The following is a 13,187-nucleotide window of genomic DNA, read 5'->3' on the forward strand; positions in this document are numbered from 1 at the left end:
TGTTATAGGAGTCCCATCTTTCTGACTGAAAGTAAGTTACTTTGCTGATTCTTCTTGGAGTAACTCAATGGAATGGTTACAAACACTAGTAACCAGATGTCTCATACACATTAGAGTGCTAGGATAAAAAATCAAGGGCCATTAGCAAAAAAAAACCACTGAACTCATTGGAAAAAAAAGAAAAAAAAATCAAGGGCCACATGACAAGCCTAGATCGGCCCCTGTTCTCATATTCGAAATGACAGAGAAGACTCAGCAGAGGCCAGGTAACATTCACACTGCCCTTCTGTACTGAGCATTTACAGCAAACACAGTAGTACTACGAAGTTGAGGTACTTATATACAGAAGATGCCCACTGTGTCAGCGAATCCCACAGTGGTGTAGGGTTTTATTTCTATGTGTTGTTTTCAAAAGAGAAGAATGGGGTAATTATACTTCTGTGATTTAGAAATATTCAATCATGCATGGTGCGGTGGCTCATGCCTGTAATCCCAGCACTTTGGGAGGCCGAGGCAGGCGGATCACAAGGTCAAGAGATCGAGACCAACCCCGTCTCTAACAAAAATACAAAAATTGGCTAGGTGTGGTGGCACGTGCCTGTAGTCCCAGCTACTCGGGAGGCTGAGGCAGAAGAATCGCTTGAACCCAGGAGGTGGAGGTGGCAGTGAACCAAACTTGTACCACTGCACTGCAGCCTGGCAACTGAGCAAGACTGTCTCAAAAGGAAAGAAAGAAATACTCAATCTCCGCCAGGCATGGTGGCTCACACCTGTAATCTCAGCACTTTGGGAAGCTGAGGCAGGTGGATCACCTGAGGCTGGGAGTTTGAGACCAGACTACTAAAAAAACATTAAAAAATTAGCCAGGCCTGGTGGTGCATGCCTGTAATCAGAGCTACTTGGGAGGCTGAGGCAGGATAATCACTTGAACCTGGGAGGTAGAGGTAGAGGTGAGCCGAGATCAAGCCATTGCACTCCAGCCTGGGCAACAAGTGTGAAATTCCATCTCAAAAAACAAACGTGTGTGTGTGTGTGTGTGTGTGTGTGTGTAAAATTAGTTTCAGACCAAAGTATTATTAAGAAATAGCCAGAGCTCAGATTTCATGTTAATTTCTCAATGATTATTCAGTTATGAAGAACAGAGGAAATACACGATAAGATTACTGCATTTGAAATAAGCTTCTTTTGTTAATGCTACCATGAAAATGATAATTTGAAAAGGCCAAGGATTTCTTTTTTTTTTTTTTTTTTTTGAGACGGAGTTTCGTTCTTGTTACCCAGGCTGGAGTGCAATGACGCGATCTCAGCTCACCGCAACCTCCGCCTCCTGGGTTCAAGCAATTCTCCTGCCTCAGCCTCCTGAGTAGCTAGGATTACAGGCACCTGCCACCATGCCCAGCTAATTTTTTGTATTTTTAGTAGAGACGGGGTTTCACCATGTTGACTAGGATGGTCTCAATCTCTTGACCTCGTGATCCACCCGCCTTGGCCTCCCAAAGTGCTGGGATTACAGGCTTGAGCCACCGCGCCCGGCCTAGGATTTCTTGATGTATTGAAGTTTCTTCCTTTTGGAAATCTGTTAGTTGTATTGAAATTTTCTTAAAGTACCAATTAGAGGACTTCCAATCTGTACAACTGTGCTATAATAATCTTGAAAAGTATCTTTATAATAAACATCTTAAATGTTATACATAAAAAAGGACAGAGGAGAGTGAAAGAAAAATGATAAATGACATTACCACATCTTGAGATGCATAGTGGGGATCCTCTGGGTTGACTGACCAGTAGCAGTAATCGAAGCCAAATGCTACAACCTTCTCCCGGGAGTCCCCAAAGCCTTCTGGTCGACTATCCACCTAAAATCAAACATAGGATCCAGTGTCTTTTCTATCAAAATATTAGAATCTGGCTAGTGGCACTCAATCACCCTCTACTATAGCTAGAGAAACTTGGAGTGGTCATGAAACTGTTTATGGGTATCTTTCTGAAAAAGAAAAAAACAAAAAAGGTAACCATTGTCCCCATCTTATTAGGTACAAATAAAGCACAAAGAACTAAATTTGTCTGTCATACTATCATACATCTGTCCTCATATGAACCAACTACATGACACATGTTAAATCTTGGGAGAGAAAGCCTCTCCTCTCTGGGTATCTTCTTATCGCTACAGGTTGAATATCCTTTCTTTGAAATGCTTGGAACCAGAAGTGTTTAGGATTTTTTCAGATTTCAGATTTTTTTAAATTGTGGAATATTTACATATACATAATGAGATATCTTGGGGATGCATCCAAGTCTAAACATGAAATTCTTTTGTGTTTCATATACACTTTACACACATAACTTGAAGGTAATTTTATACAATATTTTTAATAATTTTGTGCATGAAATAGTTTTGGCTGCAATCCACCACATGAAGCCAGCTGTGAAACTTTCCACCCATGGTGTCATTCAAAAAGCTTCAGATTTCTATTTTTTTTTTTTTTTTTTTGAGACGGAGTTTCTCTTGTTACCCAGGCTGGAGTGCCATGGCACGATCTCGGCTCACCGCAACCTCCACCTCCTGGGTTCAAGCAATTCTCCTGCCTCAGCCTCCTGAGTAGCTGGGATTACAGGCACACACCATGCCCAGCTAATGTTTTTTGTATTTTTAGTAGAGACGGGGTTTCACCATGTTGACCAGGATGGTCTCGATCTCTCGACCTCGTGATCCACCCGCCTCGGCCTCCCAAAGTGCTGGGATTACAGGCTTGAGCCACGGCGCCCGGCTAAAGCTTCAGATTTCGAAGGATTTCAGATTTCAGATTTTCAAATTAGGATGCTCAACCTACATTATTTCTTTTCTAAGTATTTCTGCAGAGGATGCTGGGAGTGCATGAGTAGTTTAGCTACGGTGCCTGACAGGCTCCATCAACATGGGGCTTTCACTGAGGTTCTTGGAATATTCAACCCCTAATTAGATAACAAGTCCAACAGAAGAGCCAGAAGTGATCTAGCTGCTCAAGGTAGATGAGAATAGAGTCAGAGCTTGGTCTTGCACTGATCTCCAGGTACGGGGGAGGATGGCATTATTCATAGAAATGCCTTATCTTATACACTCTGGACAGGGAAGGAAAGACAATCCTGCCACTAGCCATCATAAACTACAGAAGAATGAGACTGCCAGAATTATTAAGAGATTCTTTGTGGATAACTGACCTCAGGGTAGTAAGCAGCCAGGGAGGTGTGCAGAAAGCAGACTACAGTTTGATCTTGGCTGAGACTTATTCTTAAGAACCAAAAACATGAGATCTTAGAGCAAAGCAGGTGAAGTGATTAGGCAACAGAGATATAAATAAGAGCAGAGAATAAAAGGTCCTTTGTCCCTGGGGAGCCCTGTTGAACGTCTGGTAGGTCCCATTCCTTTTTAGCAGAGAACTACTGACAAGAGGAAACAGATCACATCACAGGAGTACCAACAGAGCTGGCACGGCTGTGAAGACTAGGGTCCAAGTAACTCTTACTTTTGCCAGTTTCCTCAGCTCTCAGGAATGCCAAGTACTACCTGCAAGCTGACTATAGCAGTAGTCACATGGTCAGCTTCCCCTGTCTCTCTCCCCACTCCCCAAGGCCCAGAAAGGAAGAAACCCTTCCATCTTCTGCTTGCCTAGTAAGTAGAGGAACAGGATGGAGAAAATTAGCCCTAAGGGAGAGTGAGGGGTATGCAAGGAAGTTCCCAGTGTCTGTCCAATTATGACTCAAAGTTCAGTCAAATCTGTGAAAGAGACTTTGTAACAAAATCCAGGCTAGCAACCAACTCCCTTCTGGGATCTGAAAGATGTTACTTGAATCTCAGTATAGCTAAAATCAACCCTGCAGTATCAGGTGCAAACTAAAATCCCTAATAATGCCTTTAGATAAAGTGATATCAACTGAAAGGGTTAGGACAAAGTTTAACTGGTGGTCAGGTGAGTTAAATAGAATTTAAGGTATTCTTAATCATTCTGCAGTACAATTTAAGTTAACTATTGCCCCCAAAACATCCCCGGAGTTTACTTTGAAAACATCTGCCAACTAATTTCTAAAACAGTTGCATTCTATATGATAAAACTTAGGCTGAAGCAGCCAAATGCCCTGCACTTCTTTCTTGGTTCATTTCTTAATTTGGTTTATGACTGGGGTAAGCTCTTCCTACTATTCCCCTTATATGCCCTTTCCTCCCCAGTTCTAAATACATTCACATAAACACCTTCAGCCTGGAAGCCCCTTTAAAAATATTAGTTTCTAAGAGGAAAGAAAATGAAAAACAATTTCGGGCTTACCTTTAAATTCCTGATTTTTGCCACTTTGCCATCGACTTCCACAATAATTCTTCCCCCTTCTTTGGTCTCCCTAGAAACAAGACCCAAACTCAGAAGAAATATTGCTTTAAAAAAAAAATTAAGAAAAAAGAAGCTGAAACCAATGCTAGTGGGACAAAATATTTCCCTACCTCTGTGCCCTTAAGAGAAGTGTCTGTCTTCATAAACAGCTATAAGCATCATGTCAAGCAGTCAGTTGGCATAGCTTCCCTGGATCTTTACAGTTTAGCTCTGGAACAGCTCGTATTCACTATTTATTTAGTACCCTCTGTGTGTGAGGCACTGTGTTAGGTGCACTACCTAATACAGTGCCTCACACATAGAGGGTACTAAACAAATAGTTCTTCATCTTATGCTGTCCCCCTACATACCCTCCTGACATAGATTCCTAACATTTTTACAGATGAAGAACTAAAGCTGAAGGAAATTATGTAACTTGTCCAAGGTCACAGAGCTATCAGTGGTAGAGCTAGGATTTAAACTAATATTTGTCTAAACACAAAGCCTAGGCCCTGAATAATATCTTAGAATTCAGGGTTAGAAACCCTAGAGAGTGCTGGGAGCAGTGGCTCACACATATAATCCCAACTACTTGCAAGACTGAGAGGCAGGAAGACTGCTTGAGTACAGGAGTTCAAGGCTGCAGCAAGCTATGATCACGCCACCGCACCCCAGCCTGAGCGCGCAAGATCTCACCTCTCAGAAGAAACGAAACTCTAGAGAGCATCCTTGGCCCAGCATGTAACATGGCATCATCTCTCATTTTCTCTAGGATTTTGAGCATGGATATGGACCAAAAAAAAAAAAAAAAAAAAAAAAGGATCGGAGTCCTCTCTGCTGAGACCCTGAGAATATATTTCTCAAGTCCTTTCCTTACATCTTCTTAAATCAGAAGGAAAGCCGAGATCCTCAAGAATCTTCCATGTTTCAGGTATATGGTAATACTGCTAACCACTAAATAATCTCTGCACTCAGTTTAACGGGCTTAATCCAGATGACCCAGTACCTGATCTTTTTTCATAATATAAATAACCACACAACCACAGTACCCATGACCAAAATGTTAACAGATGAGAATTAAATTAATTAGCACATCCTCCACTACAATGAAAGTTATCAATTAAATTACTCCCAACCTAGAACCTGTAAATTGAGACAGTACCTTCAGTCTTATTTTATGTTTCCTCAGGCTTCTTAGGCTGTGACCTAGACAACTGGGGATAGGAGAAGCACATTGAGACAGGTGTCTTTAGATTTAATTTTGTTCATTGATTTATTCAGAGACAGGATCTCACTCTGTTGCCCAGGCTAGAGTGCAGCGGTGCAATCACAGCCCACTGCAGCCTCAATCTTCAGGGCTTCAACAATTCTTCCACCTCAACCTCCCAAGTGGCCAGGATTACAAGCACGTGCCACCATGCCCAGCTAATTTTTATTTTTTATTTTTTTGTTGAGACAGGTTGGTATTGAACTCCTGGGTTCATGTGATTCTCCTTACCTCAGTCTCCTCAAGTACTGGGATTACAGGCATAAGCCACGGTGCCTGGAGTCTTATAAATCTTTTAAAAACCAGGCAGCCAAGCACAGGGTTCTGAGAATTAAAAATTGTTGTAATGTATTTTTTTGTAGAATGTTCATAAAAACCACTGAAGTAGTTATCCCTATTTCACAGAGTTAAAAAACAACAACAAAAAGCTTCCGTTCTTCGTCCTGGCCTCTGCTGTCGCTGCGGAGAATGCTGGCCGAGGCCAGAGGATGGGGGTAGGGGTGGGGGTGAGAGCGGAGCGGAACGAGGGAACCAGAGGAAGCCAGCAAGAAGCGCGCTTTTCCGCCTGCCTGAGGAGCCTGAGCAGCCGGCGCCGCTGCCTTCCCGCGGGACAAAGCCGAGAGTCCGCGCCCACAGCCATGTCCTCGTCCGCCGGCAGTGGCCACCAGCCACAGCCGGGCCATCCCCACCTGCACCGTGGCCATCGGCGACGCCGCGCAGCTACCTCATAACTATTGCACCACGCCAGGGGCGACCCTCCAGAATCAGTTATAGCAAAGTTTCTGTTGGATCATCGCAATTCTCCCGTGGCTCCGACCCCACCCTGACATCCGCCCAATATCCCAGGAGTCACTAGCCCTGGTACCTTAATTGAAGACTCCAAAGTAGAAGTAAACAATTTGAACTTGAACAATCATGACAGGAAACATGCAGTTGGGGATGATGCTCAGTTAGAGATTGACACCACACACTCTGCAAGCATTAGAAGAAAAGCAGCAACACTGATACCCGTGTGCACCTGATTTGGCCAATAGGCCCAACAGTGAAAAGATGGAAGAGGCAATACCAGCAGTCCCCATTACAGTCTCCACCTCCCCCTTTTCCTCTGGGTGCCAAAGGATGAGAAGATGAGCTTCATCTGACCACTTCACGCTGACTCCTGTTCTCCTTCCCAGTTAAACTGGTTAGATCAAAGGCCCATCGTGTATTTCTGTAGAGCTAAGCAGCCCTTAGAGGAAAACGGTTAAACTCCAGCTTTCCTAGTTGTTTTTTTTTATTGGGCGCTATCCTCACACCCCACAGTTTTGTCCCAAATCAAGTATTAACCTACCAACAACTGCCTGGTTGGGAATTCTGGGGAAGGGATACATAGGCTTCGGGGGCCTAACACCATTCATGTTCCTTATCCTCTGTCTCTCCTCCCTGCATCCCACCTGTGGTTCAGTGTTGCAAGAGTCTGGGCTTGAGGTCTTTAAAACCAGCAAGGGTAAATGATAAAAAGAGAGCTGCTTTCCCTATTACCTTGAGGGATTTGTCCCTTGGAACAGAGCACAGTTTGTGACTCTGGTAGCATTACCCTGTAACACTGTTTTGAGGTCCACTTTCCCTCTTTCCTCTGGAGAAGTTTTCTGTCTTTGGTATTACAGTCCATCTTCCCATTCTTTTGGTTAGCACATTTGTGCAGATATTTTTAACTCTGTACATCAGAAGAGAACCCTTGGTAACCAGTTTTGCTCTTCTTCTGCCATTCCTCCCTGCTTGCATCTTGTTGCTAGCAAAGTCCTCTTGTACTTCAGGGAAGCAAAGTGATTTTGTCTGGTCCTAGAGCAGGTCCATACCAAGTAATAGACACACTTCAGCTTCCACTGGTGGGTAAGGCCTGATCATAGTATTCTGTTAGATAATGCGAAAGATTAACCTTTGAAGAGCATTGACCCATTTGAGTACCCAGTCTCAGTAGTTATTTTTAAATAAGTCCAGTGAGCATTGTGATAGTTGTTCTCAGATAGCAGTTTCTTATAAGTTTGAAGATAATTTTCAGAATGTTCTTAGAAAAGAACAGCATTTTTTTCCTTTGTGGATTTGCTTTGTTTGGCTGCTGGAATAGATAAGCATGGGCTTAAATATGTGTTCCTCCCAGTTTTCTTGCCTTTCCTATTCTACTCTGAATCTACCTCCTCATTGGAACATTCTGCCTTGCTATGGGTTGTTCATGAAAGCCTTATTCTTTTCTCTGACCCTTTAGCTTTTGCATTCACCCTCCTTACCACCTACCTCTCCTGGGGCTATTGACCAGCATAATTCTGGGAGAATAACTCCCCTCATGGAATGACTAAAGCATCCATCCCCTCATAGTTATAGTTAAGTAGTCACTGGTGTCCTGGAAATTTCTGGTTGGATTTGGTGCCCTGAACCTTCTTATTAAGAAATCAGATCCCAGGGTGAGAGTAACAGGCCATTTGGCCAAGAAAGAAACCTGTTTGTTTTGAACTATGAAAAGACCCTGTTTGTGATACATTTTAGAAAGAAGAGAAAATGGATGTCTGCAGAACTTTGCTCTGTTTTCTGCCACAAAAATGCTCCTTCTGCCCAATTATCAAGCCTTCTTACATCCTGATTTTTTAACTTTCCAAATAATTCCAACATGTGCCTTCTGTTCCCAAAGCACATTCTGCCAGATTTACCTCCCACCACCTCACTTCCCTCCACACCAACCACCCCCTCTCCACTAAAACTTAAGCTCTAGTCCCTAATAGTCTAAGTTCTTTGCTCTTGGTGGTCTTACTACATAGATGGCTCTTTACACTTTCTCCACCTGTCAACGAACTCTAATTGATCTTTAAAAAACACTTCATCTGGTGACAAAGAGAAACAGTTGGTGGCCAGACACTGGATGTCTCAAGGGCTGACAAGAGAGGTGCGGGATCAGAATAAGCCAGGAGGAAACGGTCACTGCGAACTCTGAGAGAAGGAAGGGCTTGGAACAACTTCCCCTACTTCACAGTTCCGTCCTGGATCGTCAGCTGTCGAGCATGGAATAAAACTGCTACATCTGTGGGCCTCAATTTCCCCTTATGCCCGCACTTTCTACTTTCTCCACCCCTTCGCAGAGAAACCCATGCGCACCCAGGAACACACACCATTCACACACCATTCCCGACCCCCCAAGAAGAGAGAGGAGAATGCCCATCCCTCTCCCAGCCTTTCTAGAAGGCCCAACCCGATGCAGCAAGCCTAGAGCCACAGTCCCTCGAAACTCTTGCTGGCAGGACGCCAGCGACGCTCACCCGGGGCAGCCCTTCCGCAGCCGTCCGGGAACCGCTATCCCCAGGGCACGACGCGAAAGCTCGACGGAGGCGCCGTCCAGCCAGGCATCCGAGGGTTCCGGACCCCGACCCCCGGGTCACTTTGTGACCGATTTCTCCCGCCACAATCTCTGGAGCCGGAGGCGCGGATTTCGCGCTCGTCTCAGCTCTTGTGAAGCCTCAGGAGCACCCTCCCGCCCAAACTTACCTCTTGCTGAGGGGCCGGACCCTCACGGCGACCCGCACGTTCGCCATCTGTGTGCCACAACCCAAGTCTGGCAGCTCAGCTCAGCGGCTGCATCCCCGGCCCCCGCCCCAAACCCAGGCACAGCCCCAATCCCGCTCCGCCGGCCGGCCCGCCCGCCTGCCCCACGCGCCTCTGGGGACGCCCCCGCCCAGAAGCGAGCTGCAGCCCGAGCGGGGCGGTGCCTGTCGAGCCTCGGCCAATTCTGAGCCCAGTGGGCGGGAGAACTCCCGGCCCCGCCTCCCCTCAATCTTCCTTAAAGCCTGCCGACTGGCCTCCCAAGCAAGCGCCGCAGCCCGAGCGGGGCGGTTCCTACTGAGTCTCAGCCAGTCCTTAGCCTGGTGGGCAGGAGGACGCCTGGGCTCGCCCCGCCTCGCTCCACCCGAAGTCTTCCCGGATCGCCCCCGCCCAAGCACGCGCTGCAGCCCGAACCGGGTGGTGCCAGCCCAGCCTCTGCCAGTCGGTGGGCGGGAGGACGCCCGGGCTCGCCCCGCCTCGCTCCGCCCCGCCCCTTAGCCTCCCGGGACGCCCCCGCCCATGCGCGTGGCGTGCGGGTCCCCGCAGTGCCCGCACAGCGTCAGCCAATCCTGAGACAGATGGGGCAGCGAAGACGCAGTGCCAAATCTGTTGTTCCAGGCCCCGCTTACCCAAAAATAGTTTTTGTTCTTCGAGTCGGTGTCCGTCCTATGTAGAGTCAAGTAAATCAGTTAAGTTTTGGTTAAGGTCCGAAAGTCTTGCTCTATTGCCCAGGCTGGAGTGCAGTGGACAGATCTCGGCTCACTGCAATCTCTGCCTCCTAGGTTCAAGCAATTCTTCTGCCTGGAGCCTCCCGAGTAGCTCAGATTACAGGTGTGCACGGTGATGCCCAGCTAATTTTTATATTTTTAATAGAGACGGGATTTCACCATGTTGGCTAGGCTGGTCTTGATCTCCTGATCTCAGGTGATCTACCCACCTTGGCCTCCCAAAGTTTTGGGATTACAGGCATGAGCCACCGTGCCTGGCCAAAAGCTGCATTTTCAATACAATATAAAAAGATATTTCAGGGCCAGGCACAGTGGCTCACACCTGTAATCCCAGCACTTTGGGAAGCTGGGGTAGGAGGATTGCTTGAGCCCAGTAGTTTGAGACCAGCCTGGACAAAATGGTAAGACCTTGTCTCTACAAAAATTAAACTATTAGGCCGGGCGCGGTGGCTCAAGCCTGTAATCCCAGCACTTTGGGAGGCCGAGGCGGGTGGATCACGAGGTCAAGAGATCGAGACCATCCTGGTCAACATGGTGAAACCCCGTCTCTACTAAAAATACAAAAAATTAGCTGGGCATGGTGGCGCGTGCCTGTAATCCCAGCTACTCGGGAGGCTGAGGCAGGAGAATTGCCTGAACCCAGGAGGGGGAGGTTGTGGTGAGCCGAGATCGCGCCATTGCACTCCAGCCTGGGTAACGAGTGAAACTCCGTCTCAAAAAAAAAAAAAAAAAAAAAAAAAAAAAAATTTAACTATTAACAACATATTTCACAAAAAGTGCACGGTTTTTGTGCCTGCTGGTGTAGCTGTGGTAGTGGCTGCACAACTTTTTTTTCTGGATTGGTTCCATCTATGCTTTGTCCAAAGGGACTGCCTTTTATTTTATTTTTAGATGGGATCTGTCTTCCAGGCTTTAGTACAGTGGCACAATCTGGGCTCCGTCTCCCGGGTTCAAGTGATTCTCCTCCCTTAGCCTCCGAGTAGCTGGAATTACAAGTGCATGCCGCCACGTCTGGCTAACTTTTGTATTTTCACTAGAGTCAAGGTTTCTCCATGACCATTTCTTTTACAATGGGCCTTACAATGAATTCATTTATCTTGTAATGCATGCAACCACAGCTGCAGACCTCAATCTACAGTACATATCAAGCAATTCAACTTTTTCTTGTAATGTCATGACTTTTCTCTGCTTCTTGGGAGCACATGCAGCATCACATATGGCACTTTGTACTGGTCCCCTGATATTATTCAAGGCTTACAGTATTGCACGGAATATGGTGAAAAACACTTGAGAACCTCAAGAGATCACTTTTTATTGTGATACAGTTTACTGAAGAAAGGAACTGCTGGGATGATTAGCATCACAGGGTTTTAAGCAGATACTGGCAACACTTGACTCACTAAAACAGCAACAGGAGGCAATTACAAAATTATTACAGTAGTACAGTATGTACTAGTTAACTTTATAGTTATGCTTTCATACTGAATTTTTAATTTGTTTACATGTAGTCTGTATGTTTTCATAAAATTTAACTTTTTTTTTTTTTTTTTTTTTTTTTGAGACGGAGTTTCGCTCTTGTTACCCAGGCTGGAGTGCAATGGCGCGATCTCGGCTCACCGCAACCTCTGCCTCCTGGGCTCAGGCAATTCTCCTGCCTCAGCCTCCTAAGTAGCTGGGATTACAGGCACGCGCCACCACGCCCAGCTAGTTTTTTGTATTTTTAGTAGAGACGGGGTTTCACCATGTTGACCAGGATGGTCTCGATCTTTCGACCTCGTGATCCACCCGCCTCGGCCTCCCAAAGTGCTGGGATTACAGGCTTGAGAAAATTTAACTTTTAATAGATTTGTGTATTTTGTGGTAGTAAATGATAAAATAGACTAATACATATATTTTATGAATTCATACCTTTTAATTTTTTTGATATCTGTAGGCCACACAGTTCATCTGTGAATTTTTCAAGTCACAAAGCTCCAAATTTCCAATACATTTATTGAAAAAAAATTGCATATTCCTGTGCACTTCAAACTTATGTTGCTCAAGAGTCAAACGTATAATTTTTTCAGTAAACTCAACTAGAGGATTCCCCAAACTGTGGGATAAATCTTTTATGTAAATTCATATGTTTTACCGATATTTGAAGAAATCCCACAATACACTAATGACGGTCTTATTAAAATCTCAACTCTATTATAGATTTTGCATGTCAAGAAATCTTTTAAGACCCGGCACGGTGGCTCACGCCTATAATCCCAGCACTTTGGGAGGCCGAGGCGGGTGGATCATGAGGTTAAGAAATCGAGACCATCCTGGTCAACAAGGTGAAACCCCATCTCTACTAAAAATACAAAAATTAGCTGGGCATGGTGGCGTGTGCCTGTAATCCCAGCTACTCGGGAGGCTGAGGCAGGAGAATTGTTTGAACCCAGGAGGCAGAGGTTGCAGTGAGCCAAGATCGCGCCATTGCACTCCAGTCTGGGTAACTAGAACAAAACTCCGTCTCGGGAAAAAGAAAAAAAAAGAAATCTTTTAGGTTCTGCTATTCCTGAGACCATCCTCCTGACTTCATTGAAGGTTTCAGAGGATATAATAGGGGCCAGACTGGTAGAGTCACATAGAGAAAGAAATAAAATAAGAGAAATGCTAGGAAGACTAGCAGCATCTCAATTCCTCCAGAATGGTCTTCACAAGCATCACTATTATGCTGGCAGTAAATTTTCAAATTTCACACACCTCTCCTAGTGTAAGTAGGCTGGATGCAAGAGGCACTTGCATAATCCCAGCACTTTGGGAGGCTAAGATCACTTGAACCCAGGAGTTCAAGACCAGCCTGGGCAACATGGCAAGACCCCCATCTCTACAAAAAAAATTTTTAATTAGCTGGGTGTGGTGGGGCACAGTTGTATTCCCAGCTACTTGGGAGGCTGAGATGTAGGGATCTACTGAGCCCAGGAGGTTGAGAATGCAGTGAGCTGTGATTGTGCCACTGCACTCCAGCCTGAGTAAGAGCAAAACCACCTCAAAAAAAAAAAAAAAAAAAAGACACGCAAAGCTAATTTTTTGTTTTTAGTATCTACCCATCTAAAAGTTGAATAATTAAAGATAAATTAATCAGCACTGATTGACTCTGGAAGAGTATTAAATTAACTTTTTCCTTTGAAGTAGACCTCAGGCTTAACTTACCTCAAGCTCTTTTGATTCAGATTGCCTGTATGCCTATACTGTATAAGCTACAGAGTGCATCAGTCCATTCTATCACTTTAGATTCAGACTAGGGCTATAAAA

The 13,187-nt window shown here is 45.2% G+C and overlaps 1 protein-coding gene and 1 pseudogene across 10 annotated transcripts in view; one reads left to right on the forward strand and one right to left on the reverse strand.

The window, feature by feature from the left end:
* Window positions 1-9,289, reverse strand: part of STARD9 (StAR related lipid transfer domain containing 9) — a 173,585-nt gene extending 164,296 nt beyond the window's left edge. For 9 of the 10 annotated variants that reach the window (XR_012516280.1, XM_074393780.1, XM_074393786.1 and 6 more), the window contains exons 1-3: window positions 9,121-9,289; window positions 4,302-4,371; window positions 1,740-1,856 (exon numbers count right to left, since the gene is read on the reverse strand). Coding sequence is in view for 8 of the 10 variants with exons in the window: in XM_074393780.1 (XP_074249881.1) it covers window positions 1,740-1,856; window positions 4,302-4,371; window positions 9,121-9,167 (234 nt within the window). In the remaining 2 variants the exon portion in view is untranslated. Of the gene's footprint in view, window positions 1-1,739; window positions 1,857-4,301; window positions 4,372-9,120 lie in introns of those variants that run through there. The other variant, XM_074393785.1, reaches the window with a different exon arrangement.
* Window positions 6,246-9,088, forward strand: LOC120363916 (eukaryotic translation initiation factor 4E-binding protein 2 pseudogene; annotated as a pseudogene).
* Window positions 9,290-13,187: the final 3,898 nt, after the last annotated feature.

The sequence above is a fragment of the Saimiri boliviensis genome, chromosome 2, assembly GCF_048565385.1.
Source record: "Saimiri boliviensis isolate mSaiBol1 chromosome 2, mSaiBol1.pri, whole genome shotgun sequence".
Lineage (NCBI taxonomy): Eukaryota > Metazoa > Chordata > Mammalia > Primates > Cebidae > Saimiri > Saimiri boliviensis.